General features: G+C 42.9%; 2 protein-coding genes and 1 long non-coding RNA gene across 5 annotated transcripts; 2 read left to right on the top strand and 1 right to left on the bottom strand.

The window, feature by feature from the left end:
* Nucleotides 1–1,821: 1,821 nt before the first annotated feature.
* On the bottom strand, nucleotides 1,822–19,461 carry LOC136527622 (protein DETOXIFICATION 16-like). 3 transcript variants are annotated; one of them, XM_066520410.1, is made up of 9 exons: nucleotides 18,959–19,461; nucleotides 15,496–16,040; nucleotides 15,314–15,400; nucleotides 15,171–15,227; nucleotides 14,837–15,075; nucleotides 14,585–14,703; nucleotides 14,377–14,463; nucleotides 14,022–14,085; nucleotides 1,822–2,454 (listed from the first exon to the last, which is right to left on the bottom strand). In XM_066520410.1, the coding sequence occupies exons 1-8, from the start codon at nucleotides 19,196–19,198 to the stop codon at nucleotides 14,026–14,028; spliced, it is 1,434 nt and encodes a 477-aa protein (XP_066376507.1). In that variant the 5' UTR covers nucleotides 19,199–19,461; the 3' UTR covers nucleotides 1,822–2,454; nucleotides 14,022–14,025. The 3 variants fall into 3 exon arrangements, with proteins under 3 accessions (XP_066376507.1, XP_066376506.1, XP_066376508.1); XM_066520409.1 differs by lacking the exon at nucleotides 1,822–2,454 and having other exon boundaries at nucleotides 13,890–14,085; nucleotides 18,959–19,460; XM_066520411.1 differs by lacking the exon at nucleotides 1,822–2,454 and having other exon boundaries at nucleotides 13,890–14,085; nucleotides 15,496–16,059; nucleotides 18,959–19,096.
* On the top strand, nucleotides 6,203–8,223 carry LOC136529418 (serine/threonine-protein kinase TIO-like). Its single transcript, XM_066522490.1, has 6 exons — nucleotides 6,203–6,216; nucleotides 6,797–6,881; nucleotides 7,096–7,168; nucleotides 7,253–7,321; nucleotides 7,414–7,491; nucleotides 7,581–8,223. The coding sequence occupies exons 2-6, from the start codon at nucleotides 6,811–6,813 to the stop codon at nucleotides 7,698–7,700; spliced, it is 411 nt and encodes a 136-aa protein (XP_066378587.1). The 5' UTR covers nucleotides 6,203–6,216; nucleotides 6,797–6,810; the 3' UTR covers nucleotides 7,701–8,223.
* On the top strand, nucleotides 8,613–9,649 carry LOC136529419 (uncharacterized). The gene is made up of 3 exons (XR_010777281.1): nucleotides 8,613–9,090; nucleotides 9,275–9,373; nucleotides 9,453–9,649. It is a non-coding gene; the product is annotated as an uncharacterized lncRNA (long non-coding RNA).
* Nucleotides 19,462–25,957: the final 6,496 nt, after the last annotated feature.

The following is a 25,957-nucleotide window of genomic DNA, read 5'->3' as shown; positions in this document are numbered from 1 at the left end:
TCATTGCAACTAGAATTGTTGGATAGGTGGCTTGCAACCCTTGTAGAGCTAGAGCAAGTTTGCATTACGCTATTTGTCATACTAATCAAATTGCTCTAGTTGATTTGTAGATTTTTAAATAGGCTATTCACCCCCCCCCCCCTCTAGCCATATTAGGACCTTTCAGTGGTTCCACTCGGTCTCCAACATAATGTGCAACTTTTCTTGCGTGTTATTGTGAACCACCAAGGAAAACAATTATTTCCTTAAGGTTCAAACTTTTTTCATTTGAATTCATTTAGGGTCTCAAATATACAATACAAATTAAATTCACTAGAGTGAATACAAAAGGACTCTACATTAGCCAATTACTCACAAGTGACTTCGAGATGTAGTGGTAAGGAAGCATCAACACATGAGGGCTGAGGTTTTTAGATTGAACCCCAGTGGCCGTAGGTTTTGTTTTGAGGTTAAAAACTTTTTCCTGACACATTTCCTTGGTGGTTTGAGTCCCTCAAAAAATTAAATATACTTGGCAGCTTTGAGTTTGAACCCTAGTGGTTGTTGGTTTTCTTCCAAGGTTAATTTTTTTTTGACACATTTCTTTGACGGTTTGAGGCCCTCAAGAAATTAGATATACTTGGTGTCTCTCTAATTTCCTTGACGCTTTATTACTTTTGCCATTGTCCAATTTACTTTGGCGGCTAAACCGCCAAGAAATTTATCCTTAGCAGTGGACCGCTAAGAAAAATAAATTTCCCTGCTTCAGTTAGCTCCTAGCTAACTTCTTGTACATGGTTCAGTGCCTTTTTTATTATATTTTGCTGGGGAGCTTTGCTCCACAGTTTTCGTTCAAAAAATTTGTGCTAAAATACAACTCCAAGATTCAGTTTTATAATATCAAACAAAGGGTATATACAAGATGCTTCTTTGATGGATTGGCTGCTATAGGGACTGGTGGTTTGATACAGAGGCGGAACCAGCGATTTTGATTAAGGGGGGCCGAAGACACCTCTAAGTATGATAAATATACACATAAGTATATGTTTCAAGAATTTTCAAGTGTTTTTACATGTGCAGTTAGTATGCATAACGAAAAATCATAATCTTGTGATGACAAATAGGTGAATTGATGATTTCATGTGCTATAAATTGAAACTTTTTAAGGGTATTAAAACTTTTTCTACAGTGTTGGGGGGGCGCTGCCCCTACCCCCTTGGTTCCGCCAGTGGTTTGATACACACTACTACAAAAAGCATTTATAGGAGCGGCTGGCGATGGTTTGTAGAGGCGGCTCAGCCAGCCGCCCCTACCATACCATCTTTATAAATCATGCATTTGTAGGGGCGGTTCCCAGACCGCCCCTACAAATCGATTTGTAGGGGCGGCTACAGTACCAACCGCCCCTAGAGTCCATTTTTCCGTCAAAAAAAATTCAAATTTACAATTCAAATTCGACCATAACATATATTTTCTCTGATAGCAAATTCAAATTTACAAATAAATTCGACAAGAAGTAGATCTGGTAGCAGTTTGTCTGATGTGGGTTCAGTAAATCCCTAGAGTAGAAAATAATAAGAGTAATTACAAACACTTGCTAGATTATACATGTACAAAGGGGATAAAAACCTTATAGTCTGTTACCAACCCTGACATAGTCTTCAATTGTGCTCCTAATATCCAAGTACAGCTCTATAGCTGAAACAGGAACAGCAGCCCCAGATTGTACACCACTTAGTAAGGATAATAAGGTACGAAAGACATGTCCCACAGCTCCAGAGACTGCATTCAGCACAGGACCACAGGTAAGATATCTCAGAGATGAATGAAGGGTGCAGAAAAATAGCAGTTGAAGTGGTCATGGAATTGTGCTAAACTATTATTCACTCATATATATCAGAGATACTTCATGGCAGCAAATGTTCAGAGTTGTCCTACAACAGCTGCGACATACAACAGATTGATATTTTTGTGACACTTCATACAGTATCACTTCTTTTAGAAGACCGGCATTTCTCTATCCTTACTAAAAGAGGAACTAGTAGCAGTTGAAATCTAGACATTGGATAGTTGAAGGTCAGTGTATGAAGTTGAAAACCACCATTCGAAGACAGGCACCATAGGTCCATGCAATATAGTTTTGGAATGAACAGTCAACAGTGAGTAAAGACATGCAAGGGAAAGTAACTTGCCTGGTAACAGCCAATGATAAGCAAGGATGGATAAGTAGGATGGAAAGTACATGAAGTGAACTTTCTTGTGTGTTAGGAACAAGAAGAAAATTACAGGTCGGCAAAAAACTAAGTCAAGCTGAGAAACCTTGAAAATTCGGACAACATTTCCATGCTTGATGCTCCAGAATCGTATCTCATTGTCCCCATCACAAGAACAAATGAGGTCATCCTTGTTTGGGTGGAAATCAAGTGACATAACAGATGCTGAGTGCCCAGTGAATGTACGAATTGAATAATCATGCTGCAAAAATCAATTCCACAGAATTAACTATGAGATATAGAAAACTGAAAAGCAGTAAAACGCAAACATACGTTGTTGCAATTACAGGGCAGGCATCTCTCATGTAACCAAATGTTTAGAATTATCATGCATGATGCACATCACCTATTTCCATTAAAAATATGAAGGCACGCTGAATCGGCGGCATTCCAGGGTGTCCACGTACGTTCTATTTAGTTGGTGCGTTAGATCGAAATTCCACGGCTCAGATGAAGCGCGTCACAACTGGTCTTCCTCCGTGCATTCGGCAGTAGATAGATCAAGCAATTGAACGCATTAAATGAAGTACGGCTTCCTGCTGGTTGTACGCGGCACGCAAATGGACGGTGGCGCGTAGCAGGAATGGTGGATTCTTGACATGCATGGTCGGTGCCTAATTAACATGGTGGTCGGCACGCATGTGAGTATGCGTGCATGCATGCTGCAGGGGCCTTGCTTGCTTTGCATGCATGCATCACTTGTCCATTTGTGTGTGCAGGTGTGCTCATGCAGCACCCTGGCCCCATCCCGTCCCCATCTCCAGTTCTCGTCACATCCCCATCTCCATTTCTCAGTCACACAGGCACGCGACCCTGCCACCTCCAACCGTAGCTAGACGAGCTCTACCTCCAACCCTAGCCAAATGAGCTCCACCTCGCCGCCGGCACCAGTCCCTCCCCCGCTGGCCTCCCCCCCCTCTCCTCCTCCCTCCTTCCCCCAGCAACCCTAGCCCCGACGAGCTCCATGACCCTGTCATCGCCGCAGCCGCCGGTCGTCTCTCCGGCGTCGGCGGCCACCCTTCCCCGCCCGCCTCCCCCTCCCCTACCCCTCCATCTCCCGACGACGCGACCACTACCCCTCCCCTACTAGCATGAGCGCGCCCGAGGTCTGTGCCTCCTCTTCCTCCTCGCCGTGGTCTCGACACTCGCACCGGAGTCTGCTAGCCTCGGGGACATCGTCGTTGTACGGGTGGGCGCGGCGTGGGAGCGGGAGGTGCGGCGCAGCGCGAAGCCACGACGGGACGGGGCGTTGTCCGTGCTCGTCACGGGCTTCGTGGGCGCGCACTGCTCGCTGGCGCTCCGCACTCGCGGCGACTGCGTGCTCGGCCTCGACAACTTCGACGCCTACTACGACCCATCCCTGAAGCGCGCGCGGCAGCGTCTGCTGGCGTCCCGCGGCGTGGTGGTGCTGGACGCCGACATCAACGACACTGCGCTGCTGGAGCGGCTTCTGTCCGCGGTGCCGTTCACGCACGTGCTGCGCCTCGCGGCCCAGGCGGCTCTCCTCTCTGCATCCTTTTCCTGCTTTTGTTTTGCGAAGTTTCTTGCGTAGTGGGAGCTAGGGCGGGAAATGGAGGTGCGGTGGTTGGTGTGGGAAGGCCGGATCTGACTTCTCAGTCGTCGACGTCTCCCGGAAGGAGAAACCATAGGGGATAAGAACTGGGCCTGCCCGTTTCGGCCGTTTTTAGGTGCGAGCGCTCTCCTCTCTGCATCCTTTTCCTGCTTTTGTTTTGCGAAGTTTCTTGCGTAGTGGGAGCTAGGGCGGGAAATGGAGGTGCGGTGGTTGGTTGCAGGAAGGTCGGATCTGACTTGCAAATAGGTGAGGAGTTGGGCAGCGGAAGCCGCTACGAATCGAGGCCACCATGAGCTCCACGGTGGTTCTCGCTAGGCGGCACTGTGGGCGGGAAAAGGAGGTCCGCCGACCGGGCGGGGAGGCTAGATCTGCCTTGCAGGTAGATGCCGCTGCCCGTGGAGACTGGCGTTGCGCCTCGCCAGCACCGCGGACTGCACGGAGGTGGTAGCCGTCCTATGAGAGATACTGCCGTGCTCCTCGAGACTGGGGCGGAGGCTTCGCGGGGCGCCGAGCACCGGTGGCGAGATAGGGGAGTGTAGAAAATAGATGCCATTGTAGTGATTTGTGTTTGAGTTGTATAATCTTGTGTGTCTGATTGTTGCAAATCGTGCTTTGGTTGTGCCATTATATTCTTTTGGAAAGGATTGTTCTGAATCGTACTTTCTTTGTGTTTCGTCATTCAATTGATTATTCTGAATCCTGCTTTCTTTGTGTGTTGTCACTCAATTTTTGAAGGTGCGGTTCCTGTGGAGGGTCACCGCCTCCGCTCGCTTCATGCTCGGCGGCGTCGATGGCCGGGAGTCCCCTCCCCGCCCCCCGCGCCACAAAAGTTTCATCGCCCGCAGGTGTGTGCGCGTGGGCGTCGCGTCGGTGCCTCCTCTGGCTCCTCCCGTTCCGTGCTCGGTGGCATTGACCACAGGAAGTCGCAGCTGTGTGTGTGGCGTCGCTCCTTGTAGCTATGGATGTGAGGAATAAAGATCTAGCTCCAGCGCGCGGCCCTGCTTCCTAGAAGATATTTTGGTTTTGATGATGCAGGTGGCGAATGGCTCCCTGGTCACCATCGTTTCCCAGTCCTAGCAGTGGTGCAGCGGCATGGGAAGGTGGAGAGGATCAACACCTGTGTGGAGGCTAGAGTGGGGCATCAAGCAAAAGGTTTGTACTATGCTGTGGCCCTGGATGAGTGGATGTTGCAGGCATACAAAAGTGATTCGAACACGATCTGTTGGGATAATGCGATTTGGCATGTGATCTTGCACGCCATGTGTTTGTAATCTTGGCTATGAAAGGTTAGGTAGTTCTTCGTTTACTATTTTTTTAATGTTCTATTACCCCTTAGTTTCCTGCAGGTTATGGCTGAGGTACGAAGAGAAGGCATTTGTGATTTATGGTTGCATGCATCAGGTATGATCTCCATCCCTTTCATACCAGGTGCTTCTGTTTTTGTTTAAATCAATCTTTGTTTCCATCAAACTATATGGAATCAATAAGAGCATATTTGCATGCTTGCAGTAATAGGAGGAAGCCAAAGAATAAAAGGGCTAAGTGGCGGTTCATGTGCTGAAGGTGATCTCCAAGAATAGGAGAAGATCAATGAACTTTTCAGGAAGACTCTCTATATGCAATATAGACCTTTGGGCCGGTCCACAGGCTCGCCCCTTTGCCTATGCGTAAAAAAATCATTTTGTTGAATGCTTCAGCTCTAGGCTTTCTGTCCACCTGAGAGAGCATTAGCATCAGGCATTCGCATTACATTGGATCTTTAGCTGATACCTACATCTATCACTATTGTAGTGAATTTGTGTTTTTTAAGAAGGTTCAGCATTTCGGACCATGATGGCTTCTAATATACACCTTATGCAGAGACTTGCCATCATTCTAGAATCTTTTGGCGACTATGGATTCTTACCTGCTGGTCGTGATCACATTACCCCCTATCCTTCAGGTGGTGTTGTTCTTCTCTTGTATAATTTGATGCTCTGGATTAAAGAGAATTTGGCTCTGTTCATTCTTTGTCACCATGTATAAGTTGCTTGTATATTTTCAAGCCAGATGATAGACAATGATATCTTAAACCCAAATTGCGGTCACAGTTCATGTAACAAGATGTTCCTACGCACACAACATTTATTGTTTCTTTATCGAACTTTAAATTTTACCACGACTACATAAGACATATCAGATAATTCTATGCACTCTATAATCATGACATACATTTCCTCTTCATCTGCGTGATATACAAACAAAATGCACTTATAGTGGCTGCCGCATGGACATTACCACATGGATACTTGAACTTTCAGTTTGATTGTTTCAGCATTCTTCTAGAGAAAAACTGTCATAACTTTTGGCTGCTCTATTAATAATAGTCTAATGTATTACGCTCCATTAAAGGTATCTATTTTTCATCTTCACTGGTAGCTGAAATTTTAACAAATAATTTCCATGTCTTGTAGCCTGTAGGTAAAGTATGTATATGCCAATTTGAATAGTTCATTTCATAATCAATCACAGATCTCTGGATCATAGAAAGCCTTCTGTTAGCCACATCTTACCTGTTGGTAGATCTACTACATTCTGATACTCTGATTCGCTAAACTAACGTGATAGCAATTACCAAACTCTAATGGTCATGTGATTAAGCATTTAAGGTGTACTGTTATATTTGTCATCTTTCTTAAATCTGTATGATTTCATTGCATTATTCATTTATGAATCTAAACTCTTTCTGTGTTTTCTTCAAATTTTGGAGTTTTTTTCCAGTCAGTTTATCTCAGACTACATTCCAAGACAAGTAGCTGTACACTGTATTTCATTAAATGGAATTGTCTCCTTTGAATTTTGCTGGTCCTTATTGTAGATTTTTAGCTCATTGCGGCATATGCTCTATTGATATTGCTTGATCTTACGGATATAATGTGATGAGCTCCGTTTGCCAAACTTTCATTTCACTAGGCTTGCTTTTCCTATGCAGGGACGCCTTTATATATGGCTCCAGAACTGGTGAGGGAACAGCCGTATAACCACACAGCAGATTTATGGTCCCTTGGTGTCATCTTGTATGTACATCTTCGCTTTCGTATCTAGACCTTGTTACTTTTGCAATCTTCTCATACCAGTACATTCTAGATGCTATTGTATCACATTCCTTTTGTGCAGTTGTAATCTTAATATACTACTGGCCTTTGGCACATGGTTCAACTTGGTGCCATCTACTCTACTTTGTGTTTGATAATCTATCTATCAAGCTAAATTTATTGTTTGGTTGACCAGGTATGAACTGTTTGTTGGACAGCCCCCTTTTTATACAAATTCGGTCTATGCACTTATCCAGCACATTGTCAAGGTTACCAGGCTTAGTTATCTTATTTGTTATCCTTGAATTTGTTAGTTGTCGGAACTGATTTATATGATTTCATCAATTTGCTAGGATTCTGTAAAATATCCAGATAATATGAGCGCAAACTTTAAGAGCTTCCTGAAGGGTTTACTCAACAAGGTCATAAACTCATAACTGGCATTGCCCCCTCAAATCCATCTACTGAGTTCATCTGTGCCTTTTCTTTTCTAATGCTGTGTGGTATGTAATAGGTGCCTCAAAGTAGATTAACCTGGCCAGCATTGTTGGAGCACCCATTTGTCAAAGATGATTCAATGGGGCCGGCAGCTGTAAGTATCATTAGTTATGCGCTCAAGTAAATTATGGAATCCTAGTCTTTGAAGATATCAGTGCCTTGAATACCACATAAATTACTCAGGAGTCTCGACCTGCACCTTTTGAAGCTAGAGGGTCTGAAGGTACTAGGAAAGCAGAAGAAACACAACCATCAAAGAACCAACCTTCCCCAGCTGCCCCCCAAAGTAGGCAATTTAAATAGTAAACTTATATCCTTTTTCTTAGGGATTTTCCCATAAGTTCTATATCTTGAACTGATTTTAATGTTTGTCAGGTAGAACTGCTACTACCAATAGGGATAATGGTTCCGATAAACCCAAAGGTAACAGAAAAATGGATGGCCCTATGCAAGCAACTCAGGACCATCATGGTTCACCTACTGGTGCTATTCCTGAAAGCTGTTTTCCCTCAGGCAAGTTAATATCCAAATCCTGACTTCTGGTAGTATATTTGGGCAGTGGTGTTGATCATAACAATCAGGTTTCTTCCCTGAAAGTACACAGTAGGTGATCTTTCTGAATACTTCATTGCAGAGTGTACTGCTTTGGATAAACTGGAAAAAGCCTCACAAACAGTAGAAGGTGCAAACAACATTGTTGAAGATAATGAAGCACTGTCAACCATTCTCAGCCCTATCAAAATTTGGCTTACTAATGCTCCAAGTCCACCCAGGTAGATTCGTAGCTTTTCCAGTCCTTGCGAACTGTTTAGATCAGATGCTCTCATCTTCTGAAAAGTGAAAACATGAAGGAAAAATGGTCATTGCGGATTAACGTGGTTGCAATGCATGGTGTTTATCCTTTAGTGTATTGTTAAGGGTATTGTAGTCATGGGTACTAGAGTAATTCTAGAGTTTCCTCTGTATCACTATCATAGTATCATGTATGCACTCTACTAATTTTACATCAGGTCAGTAGTAATTTCTTATCCAAAAAACATTTGAGCTGTATAAAGACGTGATAACAGATATAATATGTGAATGGTCTTTATGGAGATATTCATCATAGTTGCTTGGCAAATCTGGAAGCAAAGAAATAGTTTCATCTTTGACAAAGGTCGTCCTTTTTTTGATTCCTAGAAAAGTTCCTTCTTTGAAGAGGCTAATGTTCAGGCACACAGATTTAGTGAGCAAAAGCGCCCAGAATACCTGTTGTGTATAGATGCCTTAGTATAGTTTTTTTGTCTTAGGTTTGTTTTTTGGTGTTTTTTTTGCCTCTCTTCTGAGGCTTCTTTGTACAGTCTTTGTTTTTGTTTAATATAATCTCTGCAGTGGGGGCCTCCCCTGCTGTATTTTCTGCTAAAAAAAATATGTGAATGGGAACATTGCTCCACACAACTGTATAGCGTCCACTCAGTAGAAGTTTTTCTTCTAGTTTCGTCAAGCCTTGTCTCTAACTTCAACCTATGCTTGCTTCAACTTTTACAAGGAATTGAATATTGATGGAGCAAATCAGTCACTCAGAATTATTAAAAATTTAATTGATGCCGGTTCATGCCAATCGTATGCGGCAATTGACATAAGCTTGCTTCTTGAGTTTACAAATCTCATTATCAAAACTAAGCTTTCAAATGCTTATGGACTTGTGGTGAAGGTACTTTTGGCAGTAATTCTGTGTTTTTTTTTGTTCACAATAAAAAATATTGCAACATCCAAGTAAAGTAGCAGATCAAATGAAAGCAGCGTCTCTTCTCTTTGGGAAGAGAAAATTATTTCTTACTTTATTAGGGATGTCTTGGATATAACTTGCAATGTATAACTATGTTTTTTGTTGGTAGTGCCTGGCAATTGCACGGAAACTACTTGATACAAGTGATGAAGTTATTTTAAAATCTTATGACAGACATTGGTTATCCCTATATGAGCTTTATTCACAGGTAACGCTTTGATGCCAACTTCAGGTTTTATTGTCAGTTATGTTTCCCTTTTATCTTGATTATGAGTTTTGATATGTAGATCCTGGTTTCTACGGTGGATCCATCTGGGAGAATATCTCGTGAGTCAACTGCCTGCCTTGCTTTGATGTTATCTCGGGTCATCTCTGGGTTGAAGGCAAGCATGTCATCTGAAGACCCGAAGCCAGTGGAAGAAAGTCTCCTCAAGATCATTGATCATGCGAGGACGTCACAACTACTTGAACTCTTGTGTGAATGCCTGATAGCTTCGGGTTCAGACACAATATCAGGTTCTACAAACATGGTACGTGCTGCTTGTGAGTAGGGATGAAAACGGATCGGATACGGATGGATATCACCGATATTACATTTGTTTTTATATTTCTGTCCGGATTTAGATTCGAATACGGATAGTGTCAACTATGTCGGATAGGATAGGATTGGATATCGACATCATAAATATACGATTTGAGTATTCGGATACGGATACGGTATCGGATGTTGAATATCCAAACTCGGATATGGACAGATCTCAACCCCTCTAAATGAATTCGGTTTCGAATACGGTCGGAAAATATCTGTACCGTTTTCATCCCTACTTGTGAGGCATGCAAGGCTATTTGGTACCTAGCTCATGCTGTTGACATTATGTCCATTGGTGCATACCATTTTTCATTTCCCTTAGCTAATTCATGGTGACAAATACACTCAATGCAAGAGCAAGGTTCAATGGCAGATTCAAACTCTACCAATCTGATTAACATATTTGTCAAATCATTTCTCGCCTCACGACCAATGCAGGTTGCAGTTTACCACTACTTGCATAATGGTCTAGAATCAGCTATTCATGCTTGTCTTCAGGTAATTCTCCGATGCTGTTTGACTAGAAGCCATAAGTTTTTCAACATGTTTCTTCCCCATGGTAGTATGTATCGTTTTTGTAGGCCAAGTGAAATGTTAAAAAGATACAGAGTTGTGTTTATCCATTCAGTATTTGTACTGGCATGGTTTAAGTATCATCGTGTGTTCTTCTAAAACTAAACTGTAGATTTTATGGCGTTAATACCTTTTTCTAATATGCATATGCAAAGTTGTCACACTATTAATAATAGTCTACACCATATTAGATCAGATATAAGGAGAACGTGGATGTTCTAAAGCCTTCTTTTTATACACAATTCAGTTTACATTCAATTTTCATGAGCGCATGCATCTTATGTCTTATCATAGTCGTATCCATCCTGGCTATTAAACATCTCTGCTTATTAAACATGCCAATATCATAGTCGTATCCATCCTGGCTATTAAACATCTCTGCTTATTAAACATGCCAATAGTACTTTGGTTTTTTACTTAGCAAATTGTGTTCTTGGTATGCCTAAAGGACATTGAAGTGTTAGTATTTTTGTGGTGCAGGTTAGATTGTATGCTTCCTGCTCAGCTAGATCTGAAGTAAATAAATCTATAAGGCATCAAGACATAACTTTTTTCCCCCTTATTACACATACCAATAGTCTTTCAAGTTTTTTACTTACGATATGTAAGCAGGCTAAGAGGCGTTAAAATCTTAGCATTTGATGCTTACAAGGATGTTGTAGTTGTCTGCATGGAAGCCTGGAGTAGTCTGCATGGAAGCCTTTTAGCCTGCTTAACTCCAGGCAGCAAGGATATTGGAGTAGTCTGCATGGAAGCCTGGCGGCCAGCAGCTTGCTTTAGCAGCTAGCCAGGCTGCTATATACCGCAGCCAGTGGCATGGAGGGCAGCCGAACACGCTAAAAATCTTACAATTGCATGCTTTTTGCAAGGATGTTGGATTGGTCAACATGGACACCTATAAGCCAATTTCCTTGGTTGCAGAATGCTCACTGTGATGGATGCATCAATGATTTTTTTTTGTGACAAAGGAACTATAATGTTCCTTGCATGAAGTGGTTCAGCAACAATTTCAGTGATATTGATCAATTGATAAGAGAATTATAGTGTGTGTTTTTTGTATGTTACATATCTTTAAATATAGATTAATGTTCCTTCCCATATTTTCCCATTTAATGTGCCAAAGAGACTAACCTTTCGTAGCAACGCGATGAGAAAACATATTAGACATATGAGCCATATTTTCCAAGATTTTTTCTATACCGAGCACATCACCCGCAGTGAAACGCGGGCAGCAGTGGCTAGTTTCATATTAAGGAACAGATGCTATGGGCCTTCACAAAATACAATCATGAACATGATTGCTAACTGCTTTCTTTGTGGCTTCACACCATAATCAATACACATAGTTTCAGTGGAAAAGGGCAATGTAAGGCATCCTTAGATTTCAAAATAAAAATGAGCAATGCAACATATCATTGAATGTTACTGGCAGGTGTATTAATATACCATAACTGCATTTCTTGCAAATAAAAACATAACTGCATATTACATGACAAAATGTGATCATCAAGAGAAAATTATCACATATGTGAAGCATGAACTGCAGCGTGAAAGAACCTAGAGCAAGAAAGAAAATAAATGCAATGACATATATTAGTATGTGTTAATTGACAGTTGTGCAATGCAGCATGGTGAAACACACGTCACCTGACATAAAGACATGATCATGTGGGGGGAAAAAAGGCAGGAAAACCTGGACTGATAATATATGAAGACAAACCCAGAGTTAATCGGCGCATAATGCTTCAGAAAAGACAGAGGACATATGTTAGTAATTACATAAAACGATCATTTCTGCACAAGCATTTTTTGCCCTTGGGTAAGGCTGTAAGCCATCCTACTAACAGCTAGCTCTAGCTGTAGTGATTTACATACTTCAGGAGGACAGCCCTTTACTGTGTCATGTATTACACAATTTGCACATTTCAACTCACTGTAATAAACTCCCAAGCCCCAGCTATACCCTGCATAACGTTCCATATAACATCTTTCTGAAGCCTGAACTGAATAAATTCTCCCGAAAACAATAGAACAACTAACCAATCCTGGCACATACAAATGATGAGCAAGTCACCTTTAGCTGTTCTGTCATTGCAAAAACACACTAACAAATCAAGCAAGCATATGCTGTTTCTGGCACAAAAAAATAAACAAAAAGGTTGCAGTCTTGGTTCAACTTAATGAATTCTGCTACGACTATAGGACTGAAATCATCACATTATTAGAAAAAAAAAATCAAATCTAACATACTCAAAATGAATGCCATTGCTGCTACTACATGGCAACAGATCTGATCCAAATCAAACACAGATATTGATTAGCTACTTGGAACAAGGGGAAGGAGACAGACAAGCTGTAAATTCACTGCTTCCTTCCATTCCGATCTGGACTGTCTGGATACATGCCTATATGATGGCCCTGCAGCCAGCGTTCGTCCCCAACCTAACTAGCCAATAATTTGCACCATTTCAATTTCAGTTGAACCAACGCTTTATAGCATGTGAGAAACCTAACTAGGCAATAATTTGCATATCATCCAGAATTAGCAAATATGATTTGAGGTTGGGAGAGCAGATCTGAAAGGGAGGTTGGGGGAGAGAGAGAGAGAGGACACCTCGTCATACGGGCGGGTTGGTGCGGCTTGGCCCCGTGCGGTGGTGGCGGCATGGGTGCCGGTGCCAGAGAGGACACTAGGGCGCGAGCCTCTGGGAGGCGCTGGGGGGCAGCGGCGACGCAGGTGTCCTGATGGCCTTGGGGGCGGTGGCTCGGCCGTCGAGGAGGTTATTGGTGGCGGCGCGGGCTTTGGGAAGGGCTCCGGAGCGGTGGCACGGGTGTCGTGGAGATCTTCGGGGGCGGCGGCGCAGGCGTCCAGGAGGTCCCCGGGACCGGCGGCTTTGGCTTCGAGGACGGCCCGGGGAAGGCAGTGCGGCCGTCGGGGAGGGCGCTGGGGGTGGCGGCGTGGGTGCGAACTCGGAGGAGCCCTCGGGGCGGCAGCATGCGTGCGAGCTCGGAGGAGCCCTCGGGGTGGCGACGGATGTGAGTGGAGGAAGACCTAGCACCGCGCCGCCGCGCCACCTCCGCATGGGGGCCTGTAGGCCATGACGCTGGGGCCGCCGCGCCTAGGCCCTCCTGTGGCGCTAAGAGAAGAGGGAGGGAGGAGAGCGGAGACAAGAGAGAGAGGGAGCCGCCGCCGAGAGAGAGGAGGGAGAGGGAGAGGCGGATGCGGATGCGCGAGAGGGAGGTAGGGTTTGGATTTTTTTTTCTCGTGAAAGAATGTAGTTGCTATATATACAATGGGTATTTGTAGGGACGGCCGGTGATTCAGCCGTCCCTACAAATAGACATAGCAGGGACGGCTAGTAATACGAGCCACCCCTAAAAATAGACTCGATTTGTAAGGGGGGCTGGTATTACTAGCCTCCCCTACTGTGCCATTTGTAGGGGCTGCTGTTGTGCTGGAGTCCGAGTACGTCACTGTAGGGGCGGCTCCAATGCTAACCGCCCCTAAAAAGAAAAAGCCCCGTTGCTACAAACTGTTTTTCACGTAGTGACACTTCAGGCCTGGAGCATTGGATATGTTCTTGTGTGATTCATTAATTGTATGTGGCCATGACAAACGAAGGTACATGCATCCGGCTTCAAAAATCTACATTACAACTGGTGTAGTTTCATAGCTTGTTTTTTTTTTACAAACCTCTTCATGTTAAGCTATCTGAAGGAATGGAAGAACCGAACACTATGTTCTTCGTCTTTGCTACCTGTGAATTCAAAGTTACAACCATGCATATATGTTATTTCCAGGAGCACATATTATAATGGCGAATGAGTTAGAACAATTATCCATACTATTGTTAAGAAGTAAAACAACATTTTCAGCTTTAGGCAATAAATTAGAGTTGTATACCCAGATAGTAACTTCAGTTCTAATAAATATATATAGAAGCATGGAGTGTAGTATCTAAACGAAGAAATTTTAGTATGCACGAACCAAAATGAATGGAAATGTTATCTGTAGAATTTAATATTATAACTGATCTTAGAACACATACCTCTTTATCCCAGTTGGTACACAAGGTGACGATCATGAGTAACAAGAGTTGTACTAAGAGCCCGCAGTTAATGCCCATCCAAAGACCCTACATGGCAGCAATATGCAAGAAACTGAAATCGATCAGTGAAAAACTTAAGGAATTTAAACTCGATCACTCTTGACCATGCACAGTAAAATTTTGCGGATTCCTGGGAAAAGAAGAGCACCATGCCGCCGAGACTCAAGACGAAACCTAAGAGGTAAGCTGACGGGATGCCGACGATGTAATAGGCGCCAAGGTTAATGCAAGCACCAATCTTCTGCCATCCACAGCCTCTAGCCACGCCTGCAATTGCATCAAAACATTATTCGAGAGTGTTTAATTTCCCCTGTTACAGTCCAATTGGAACTGAACAGTTTTCCATATACTGTATGCAGGAATGCAGTGGCAAAAGTTTTGGTAATTAATCTACTGTTACCTGAAAGAACAGTCATGATTCCATCGAAGAATATGGTCACTGCGATGACCAGCATCATCGTGGCCACATAGCTCACCACCTCCTCCACGTCGCTGTAGGCGTGGCCCCAGATGTAGCGCACGCAGACCAGGATGAGTCCCACCATCAGTCCTTCCGAGACGGCCAAAAGCAGGACAATACGCACCGCAAGCCGGGCAGCCTGGGGCCGCCCTGCGCCCAGCTCGTTGGAGACGCGAGTGCTGCGGGTTTAGCAATGCATGCATCAAGATGGGCACAGTCAATTGGCATGGCCCAAATGCTTTGGTTCATCATCATTCATCAGAAGGCTACGTACCTAATGGCGGAGCTAAGACCAAAGGGGATCATCCACACGAAAGCAGAAGTGTTGAGGCTGTAAATTAAAAGACGCACATGTACTGCAGGTTCAGTAAAGAGATATGGCATACAGTAACCAAGAGGAAGAGGAGGATATTCAACCTGATGGATAGGACGGACGTCTCCAGCTTGGGATTTGGAAGGAGGCCTGACAGGAGCACAACAAGCTCAAACGACCACATTTCCAAGCTGCAATCACATTTGCACCGTCAGTAGTGCCATATCTACAACACCACAGTAGAGGCTGATCGATGCAAACATATACATGTGTATCGATCGCGTACCAGACCATCAGAGCGGATGGGATCGCGAGCCTGAAGAAGCTGAGCGCGTCACGGAAGGCCTCCGTGGAGAAGCCGGTCCACGTCTCCTTGCACGCGCCGGAAACCCTCACGTACACGGCTAGCACGGCCACGTTCACCCAGTAGGAGATGGCGTTGCTCAGCGCGGCGCCCTTGCTGCCCATCCCGAGCGCGTACACCAGCACCCAGCACACCACCAGGTGGCAAGCCGCGGCGGCGCCGGCGCTTGCCATCACTGGTTGCACGATGTTCTGCGTCTGCAGGAACCGGACGTGGCACTGCAGCAGGCCGTAGGCGAAGAGCGCCGGGATCATCCACCGGGCATAGGTGCCGGCCTCCGCAGCGATGTCCGCGTCCTGGCCGAACAGGAGAAGGATCTCGCCGGTGTAGAACCAGACGACAGCCAGAGGGAGGCTGACGAGGGTGAGCAGCAGCATGGCGCGCTGCTTGTAGATGCCCAGGAGATTGTATCGCCTGCCTCCGTAGGCTTGGCCGCACAGGGTGTCCAAAGCGCTCGCCATGCCAAGCTGGTCAGGACAGGCAAAACTGTGTGGTGATCAACTTGGATCTAGTAGTACGTGAAAACCAAATTGATTTGTAGTTTTCCTTCAGTTTTGGTTGAACAAAAAACATGCCCCAACTTGAACACAATACACTAATTAAGTTGGGTACGCTACTGGAACATATGGAAGGTCATAGGTCGCCAAACACCCACCGCTCCTTCCATGATGTAGAAAAAGCCCTTGATCTGAAACGCTATTGCTTAGTGTGTTTGACCAGATGTCATGTCTTAAAATTAATTTTCATAAAACATGTTGTAGTACTTTGCCGATGCCCAAAATGCATTAGGCCAATACAAGGAGCCATTTTGGCTGTAGATTGGGCAATTTTGCAATCATTTAGTATTTAGATATTCTCATTCATTATGAGAAATTAAGAATTGGAGTAGAGTGGATGCATGCTTTGAGAAGAGACTCAATAATTGGGAAGGTTTCTATGGAGGTCGTGTTACACTAATAAACTAGAAGCATGCCCCGCATGCACGCTGCTGCGGGTATTGCGGTTGATTTAGAATGAAACTAGACCATGTTGCGGTGTGATGCATGGAAGACCAGTTGGACCATTTTGTCTTTGGTGGCCGGTGACTCTTATCTAAATGTAGGGACATTCTTAGAATGTGAAATAGCTCTATAAATAAATGAAGTGGCTGCCCAAGACAGCCACTCCATCCACTTCTTTCATTTTCTATGGTTAGCCAAGAGTTCAAGTGCAAGGCAAGAGATAGGAGATATAGCCATCTCTTAGTCTTTTTCTTCACATGAGTGGGAGGACGTTGGGAGCTAGGCCAATTATAGGTGAATTCATGATTTCTTAGTCCTCAAGAAAATCGTGTGGAATTCACCACTCTTGTCTCCTCTTAAATCCACTGATTTTCTCGTTTTGTAAATTTTCGTCATTTTCTTGGCTGATTTTGTTAATCTATGTTGGATCTGATTTCCTAGGCATTTCTTGAGTGGTTTTGGATACTTGGAACTTGGTCTCGTCATTGCTTGAAGCCAAGCTCTCATCTCCCAAGTTCCTCCCTTCAAAAACCCTCGTTTCTTGCCTCCTTTGATAATTTTCTTGAAGATATTTGTGTTGCAGTTTTTGAGATGTTCTTGAATGGTTAATAGGTGCTATTGTCCTTCGGAGACACCCATAGTAAGTGCCTTCGACAGATTTCCCACTAGCAGTTTCAATTCCCACTTTTGAGCCTTTTTCACAAAACCCCAATTTGGGAAGGGGATTTCAAAATTCCCTGCCAAGTTCTGATATTTTTGGCATGATCTCTTGGGGATAGATTCAAAAATTGGATGGTCAAGGTGTGTCAAAGTTCCATGATTCAGTTTGAAATTTTTCTTGGAGAGAAGCTCGGTGAAAACAACAAAACATGCTTAGGATGGTTTCAAAACTAGTCCGTTCAACTTTATGCATCTTGCTTCAAGTGAGGTGATTTTTCATGGGTATGTTTTCCATGATGTTATAAACCCCTCCACCAAGTTTCACGGATTTTAAAGCATGCTTGATTGGACATTGATAAGACTTCAGGCTGAAATGGCCGTTTTTTTGCTGAAGGTGTTCAATTTCGTCTTTTTTCACCTCCGACGTAGTATTTTTCTAGCCTAGTAATTTCTAGGACAGTTTGCTGTTACCACAAGATATTAGCTAGAATTGCCCCAGAGAATAGAGATTCATAGATTGATTCAGAATATCGGCAGCTCTGTAAGTCTCGGGAAAAAAATTTGAGCTTCCATTAACGTCCTGTCGCTGTTTGGGTCCTTCACCAACTACCTAAGTCAGAGGCAGCGAGGTAGCCGCATTATCATAATAAGTAGGGATGCAAGCATTCGCTTTGAGAAATTCTGGAGGAATTTGGATGGTTTGGAGGAATGCTGGAGGAATTTGTGAGAGAAAAACACTGTTCTAGATGAAAAAAGAAGCAGATCAAGCCGGGTTTAAGGACACACGAACGGGGCCAAAATACCCAAAAAAAAAAGAGTGATGGTATTGTTGATACCTATTTACATCCCATATCCCTATATACTCATAAATGTTAAAACGGACCAGCAAGAGAGAGAAAAAATGCCCCACAAGTTCTAAACAAAACTGAAGCAGTACACGTTTGCCGCATATTTCTTCTTTTTACGTTTTTTATTTATACGAGTAGTTATTTTATTTTATTTACTAGAGGGTACAGATACTTAACAACATGTTACTAGAAGACTTAAAGTCAGTACTCAGTAGGGACAGGGTGGAATCATTCAGATAGCAACGGACTGATAATAGTATCGGCAATGGCACAAAGATGAAGATGAATGCAATATCGGACAGCAAACCGGAGGACCACTGCAGACAATGATCTCCACTAAAACAATAATTGCAGTCAATCAATGTCACCAGTCTAGAGTCAAACTAAATACGTAGTCCGTCCATTCACCATTAATTAGTTCTTTTCTTTTTTTTCACTACATTAGTTGGTTCATTCATCAATACGTACTCCCTCTATTCACCATTAGTTAGTTCTGGGCCTGTGAACCACAAAAAAAGATGACTAAATAGATACCAAGAGCTTCATGCATGATCTCAAATTTAATTTTGGACGTATTAAGGGTATGCTTGGAAGGTATCGTCGCCTTGCCACAAGGCACTTATAGCACGCTAAAACGCGGCGAATAAATCAGCCGCAAGAGATTTGATTGCGGAAAAATCAACTGTAAACTAAAGGAAGAATAAACTCGGCGTGCCAAACCTACAGCAAGTTACAGACGCAATCTAAACAGCTGCCCAAATGTTTTTGGCTAGTTGTGGCGCAGTGGGGAAGCCACCCAAACAGACCCTAAAGCATTTCATTGGGGCATGGAAGTATACGTCACCCAAGTTATTAGTACGTAGATATGTACTTTACCAGCACGCTTAAGCCGGTGACTGTGGCGAAAGAGTTGGCCATGGAGGCGCCGGCGAGAGGGAGCTCGCCGAGGTGGCCCACGTACATGACGGAGACCATCTGGATCACGTTCTGCAGCAGCGCGCCGGCGATCAGCGGCCCCGCTAGCCATAGTTGCTTCTTCACCTCCTCGCACACCCCCAGGTTCTCCCCGGGTTGGACTGCGGCGAGGAGAGATTCGTCGACGCCCGCCTTCTTCATGGTTGAGCGCGCGGCTCCCTTTTCGATCTCTCGTCTTCTCTGTCTTTATTTACCTCTCAACCTCTGTTAACGTGTTGTGATTTGCGAGACAGCGAGAATGAGAGCAAGACCAGCAAAGGCACTGCACTGACATGTCAGTATGTCACCGCGACACGCAACGAGCATCTTTGGAACTTAGCTGTTCTTTTCGTGTAAATATTCATTTAGACTTAGCTTACAGTTTACGTTTGCTGTTACAAATCCGAACTATTATTATTACTAGCAAATATGTCCATACGTTCTAACGGAATATATATCTTGTTGTGCAGTCACCTAGGCAACTTTTTGCTCTGCGATTTATATAACAATCACGCCATCTGTTTCAATATGTATTGGATCAGACTTCGTATTGCCACTGAATGCACAATGCATGTGTTTCTAACTCATATGAACGAGTTATGAATCAAATACAGATCAAGAGAAGCATGGAGACATTTTGAGAAGAGAAAAGGACAGATAAAAGAATCCTTTTGTTCTTTAGGGCTTGTTTGGTTCCTTACTAAAATTTGCCACGCTAAAGGTTAGTTATGCTAAAGTTTTTTTTGGGAGTTGTTTGGTTCATTGTCACAACTATATCACGCCCCACTTTCCAAGCACCATGTCTCACATGTCATAAGCTCTCCTTCGTGTCAAAATTTGTCATAATTGTAGTTTTTATTTTGCTCGCCATACTTTCTGTGGCAACTATGGTTTGTCCAAGGTTAGACGTGGTAAAATATGGCACCAACTAAATAGGCCCTTAATATTAGGCTAGCAAACATACTTGAAATTTACTTCTTATGTCATGTATTCTAATATCGCTTGGAATTAGACTATATACCCTAATTGAATTGTATGCTATTCTAACTCGTATGAGAATATATATTATAAGTTTGAGTCATGAATATGACAATAAATCAATTAGGATTCTAATCTCTGCTTTATTATGTACTACTATTTTTAGTAAACAGATTAGGACTTGTAGGTATGGAACAAAGAAAAGACCGAATTAGACCAAGAAAACAAAACAAAAACAGACATCTGGAACCCAGGGAACAACCGAAGGAAAAAAAAACAAAAGCGTACATAACACCAATCGGATGCAAAGCAAGGGAAAAAAAAGGTACAGAGAGGAACACGAACTAGATCGGCAATCGAGCGAGACAGACTCGATCGATAGGCGCAGAAAAAGAAAAGAAAAAAAAAAGAAAAGATGGACCATAAACTCAATTGGAAACGTACAAAACATTAAAGCGGACAGATGAATACGGGATAAAATAAAAAACAGAAAAACAGAAAATAAAAACAAACCAAGATTTGGTTAATTTCTATTTTTATATATTTCTATTTAGATTAGGATTCCTATTCGGGTTCTCAGGATCGAAAGAATCTATTTGGATTAGAATTCCTATCTATCTATCTAGGTTATAAAATAGGAGAGTTATAGAGAGGTAGACACAGATAATTTTCACATTTACGAAGTTAGCTAAGGAAGGATCAAACCAAAATAATGGGACCAAAGAGGTGGAAATTTAACCTCTTTATTATTAGCTATATATAAATATAGATATAGATACAAGTACTAGCAACTCATGTGGCACATAAGAAGTTGTAGTTGCCTAGTTGATGGGTTTAGTACCATATTGGAAGTTTAGGACATGAGGGCCAGCTTATAATCTTTGTCGCTCCAATCGTAGCACCTCTCTAGGTTAGCCTTTTACCCGAAGCGATGATAAAAATGTAAGTGGGGTGCTATGTGTCTGCTGGCCGTTTCTTGTGAGGAGTTGGGCCATATATGCAGTTTCTGGACGCGGGGTGTTGCACTTCATCTATGAAATATCTAGCCACACCTAGGGGTCATATATGATATGATATGATATCACCTGACTATAAGTGAGACTTCACCGCTTGGTATGTCTACACTAATGTTCTAGTTGTATCAGTCGTATCTCTCTCACCATAAAAAGCCCCCAGACGAAACCACCTGACTAAGTGAGATTTGACTTCACTATCTAGCCATCTCTCACCATAAAAAGGCCCTAGACAAAACCACCTGACTAAGTGAGATTTGACTTCACTATCTAGCCACCTATGGGTCATATGATATGATATCGACTGGCCCATTTCTTGTGAGGAGTTGGGGCATATATGCAGTTTGTGGACGCGGGATGTTACACTTCATCTGTGAAATATCTAGCCACACCTAGGGGTCATTTATATATGATATGATATGATATCACCGGACTGTAAGTGAGACTTCACCGCTTGGTCTGTCTACACTAATGTTCCAGTTGTATCAGTCGTATCTCTCTTGCCATAAAAAGGCCCTAGACGAAACCACCTGGCTAAGTGAGATTTGACTTCACTATCTAGCCACCTATGGGTCATATGATATGATATCGACTCGTTCCTGCAGTTAGAGCATGAACATACATGATTCCGTTTCGGTTCTCACTCAAACCATGTTTCTTGGAGTTGTCAACAAGCATCGCCACTTCTTCCATGAAAGTGAGATTTGACTTCACTATCTAGCCACCTATGGGTCATATGATATGATGTCGACTTGTTCCTGCAGTTAGAGCATGAACATACATGATTCTATTTCGGTTCTCACTCAAACCATGTTTCTTGGTGTTGTCAACAAGCTTCGCCACTTCTTCCATGAAAGAGTGTACTAGCCTTGATGTATTGTGCATTCATTGTGTGTACTAGCCTTGATGTATTGTGCATGTATTGTGAGCTTCCCATGGTAACTTCCATTTCTTCCATGAAAGAGTGCACTAGCCATGATGTATTGTGCATTCATTGTGATCTTCCCATAGTAACTTTGAAAATTAAAAATATATAATAGACACGTCAGTATATGAATCTTATACTGATAGATGATCGATAACTTGTATGTACAAGACAATAGATAAATTGATTTGTCACAAAAATACATGTCATTATGGAGCTATGTCACAAATTAGAAAGGGGAATTATGAAATGCATAACTAGTAAAAATAATACTCTCTTGCCACCCTCATCCAAGATGTCTACTCCAACACAGAGGTTGTTCCCTGGCCCCTTTAGTCAATTAACAACGTAGCAACCTAATTAGAGTGTATAGTAATGCACATCTTAACTATGGTTCACCTTTATCTTATGTTGCAGAAACTAGGGTCATGTACAGCGGAGCTGACCAATTTGGACATATCTGGGTTGCAAGAAGAGCTTGCTAGTTTCATTATGGACCAAGTCATGAGTCTAGAGGGAGAGCATTTTCTCATCTAATCAAGGTGCTAATGTTCCTCACTTTAATGCCGGTTTCATTGTGGACGATCTGATGTTTGTTTGTGTTCTCAGAAACATGTTGTTGTGGTTGGATTTTTTGTATGTATTTATGTCCCAGTGGTGATGTATGTTTGGATATATTGTCTCTGTATATATATGTTGATGGCGATGTAAGCCAAATATTATTTGTTTCATTATTACAGTGCCGACACTGGCAATAATGGACAAGACATTACTGTCGAAACAAACTTAACGACGGTGGTGATGCCGCTCTCAACACTGCTAGATGGAACACCGACCAGCTGCACTGGTACCTACATCACCACCGATTGATACGGCCGACCAACGTAGTCGCAATCATCACCATCAGATGGTACGCCCCTACGGCGTTGATATCTCCATCATCACCGCCAGATGGTACGTGCTTTGGCTTTGATGTCTCCACCACCACCGCTGGATGGAACACCTATCCGACATTGATGTCTGCACCATCACCGCCGGATGGTACGCTCGTCCGGCGTTGATCTCTACATCAGCACGAATGGATGGTACGCTGGACCGGCATTGATGTCTACATGATCACCATAGTGATTGCAACAACAGGACCGTCAGATTGAACACTGATGCGGCGGTGATGAACAATACCACCACTAGCTCAAAACCAGTGGTGATCGCCTTCGACTATCACCAACGACGGCCAAAAACGGCGATGAAGGAAGGTTTGAAACCGGCATTGATGAACTTTCTGTAGTAGTGCTCCAGTCAAAAAGAATGACTCTCTAACTCTATTCTAAGTCAAACCGTTGTAAGTTTTTGACCAAATTTATAGAGAAAATCATAAACATTTATAACACATATCATGAAACTACATTTTAATAAACACTTATTTAATAATATAAATATTTGTACTGTTTTGTAGTTTTTTTGTCAAATCTAACGTAGTTTGACTTGGAAAAGAATAGAATGTCATTTTTTTTGGACAAAAGGGAAAGAGTTACTATACTCAATTGTTCATGAGTCATTGTTTGGGTGTGTTGGATCGAACATATGGAAATTAAGAATGCTTTATCTTAAACAATCAATCTCGTTGAATTGGGCGATTGCCAAAATGCCCAAAGATGGACTTAATTAAGAAAATTCAAGGAACATATTTATTTATCTATCTCTAAAATTAAAGTTAGAAGTAGACCTGTTAGTCATATTCTACTTTCCACAATGCCCTCGTGCACCTTTCTTTTCTATCCATAACACGTGTTAGTATGAATTAGAATAGCGTGCATCTAGCCACGGTACAGAATCTGATTTGAAACCATATTACAACAGACGAGACGATTATTGCGTAAATCTTTGACACTACGTCAGATTCTCACAGTAGGAACGGGGACATTTTTACTGTATGGGTGGCTGGGGTTGGAGGCACCCATACAGTGGGCATCCTCAGGCCCCAGCAGCCCAGCTGCCCCTACAGATGGCACTGTAGGGGCGGCTGGTAACCTAAGCCACCCCTACAGTTGGGGCTGATCTGTAGGGGCGGCTCAATCACCAGCCGCCCCTGCAGTGCCCATTTGTAGGAGCGGCTACCACCAGCCGCCCCTGCTATTCCACTGTAGGGGCGGCTGAATCACCAGCCGCATCTACTGATGGCGCACGAATAAATAGCAGCCACCCCTTCTTCCACCTCGGGACACACTCTTCTACAAAAAAAATTTTGGGAGGCCTTAGGCTCCTCCTAAAAATTGCTCTACTAAGGGGAGAGGTTTTGATCTCAAATCCTTTGGTGGAGAGGCTCTAAAAGGTAAGGAAATGATTCTCCAACTCTTTATTTGAAGTTTAATTCGTTGGTTAGTGAGTAATTTGATTTTTGGTTTTCTCTCTCTTCCATGGAGCTTGAGCTAGTTATGAGTGAAATTAGACCCTAATTTTCACTATACTAGGATAAATTAGGTAGGGAAGTAAGATTGCACCCTTTGTTAGTACATCTTTGTTGATTTTAGTGTAGTATTAGTGAAGTTTGGTGCATGTGTCATGAAACCCTATATCTAGATCTAGATCTAGGATTTTGTTTTTTTATTTTTCAATTTTTTCTTTATGTGACTAGGGTTTGCATGTAGGTGAATGTGTAAGATTTTAATTGTTGCTAATGTGTAAAATATCCTCTACCATGGCTACTAATTATCATTTAATATTTATTTTGATTCCTTTCTATAATGTGTATTTTTAATTAGTTATGGATAAATAGGTCATTAATTAATTATCCTCTACCATGAAATTGGAATGGAGTTTGCATGAAAGGTAGTGGATGAAATATTAAATGTTGCTAATTGTTTTCTTTGAAATTGTTTATTTGAACCAACTAATTTATATTTTAAAATATTTATGCATTAATAGTCAATTAATTAACTATCCTCTACTACCATGGTGCGTGTCTTAGGTATATACAATTATTCTCGAGTAATATTCTTTCTTTGGTTGTTTTGTTTCTATAAGATGGACTACAGGAACTCTTGGATGTATGGTTCGTTAAGACACGACGCTCTTTTCTATGATGAGGTGGACAAATTCATCAAAGCCGCAGAGAAGCATGCAGCGACGTTGAAAGAGAATAGTGACACGATTATTTGTCCCTGCAAAGATTGCAAGAACCTTATTGCATTTTGAGATATGAGTGCCATCAAAGAACATCTGATTAGAAGAGGATTTGTTCCGGACTACACAGTGTGGATTCATCATGGTGAAACAGTGGTTGTTGATGACAGCGACGATGATCTAGCTGATGAAGCTGAAACCCAAGCATACTTGTCCCGATTCACAGACAATCTTGAGCAACAAATGGATCGTGACTATGGCAATCAACAAGGTGGTGGCTTTGGCAATCAACAAGGTGATGGCTTTGGCAATGAACAAGGTGGTGATGATGCTGGTGGTGCCAGCAATGATGGCGAAGCACGTGAGGGGGATGCAGATGACGGTGACAACTTGGACGAAATGCTTGGGGCCTTTGGACCAGAAATATTAGAAAAGAGCAAGAGAGGTCTAGAAAATCTTGAGAGGGTGACAAAAGCATCGAAGAAGACTGTGTATGATGCTAAGAAGGGTTGTCCGACATACTTCACACTGCTATGTTTTGTGCTTGAGCTACTCATCTTGAAGGCTAAGTATGGCTGGTCGGACTATAGTTTCGATGATCTATTGTGCCTCATGTCACGGTTGCTCCCACGGCCAAACACAGTTCCCGCCAACACATACCAAGTGAAGAAGGTTATAAGTCCACTGACATTGGGGGTTGAAAAAAATCCATGCATGCCCTAACCACTGTATCCTTTTTCAGTGTGGCACATCATTCGAGACTTTAGATACATGTCCTAGGTGTAGGGCTAGTCGGTACAAGAACAATGACCTTCAAAATGGGGTGGAAGCCTCCACAGGAAAGAGGAAGAAGGGTGGGAAGAAGGTGGTGCAAGAATCTCA

Source organism: Miscanthus floridulus, chromosome 19, assembly GCF_019320115.1.
Source record: "Miscanthus floridulus cultivar M001 chromosome 19, ASM1932011v1, whole genome shotgun sequence".
In the NCBI taxonomy this organism is placed as follows: domain Eukaryota; kingdom Viridiplantae; phylum Streptophyta; class Magnoliopsida; order Poales; family Poaceae; genus Miscanthus; species Miscanthus floridulus.
The sequence above is the reverse complement of the archived record's forward strand: the minus strand, read 5'-3'. Positions and strand labels throughout refer to the sequence as shown.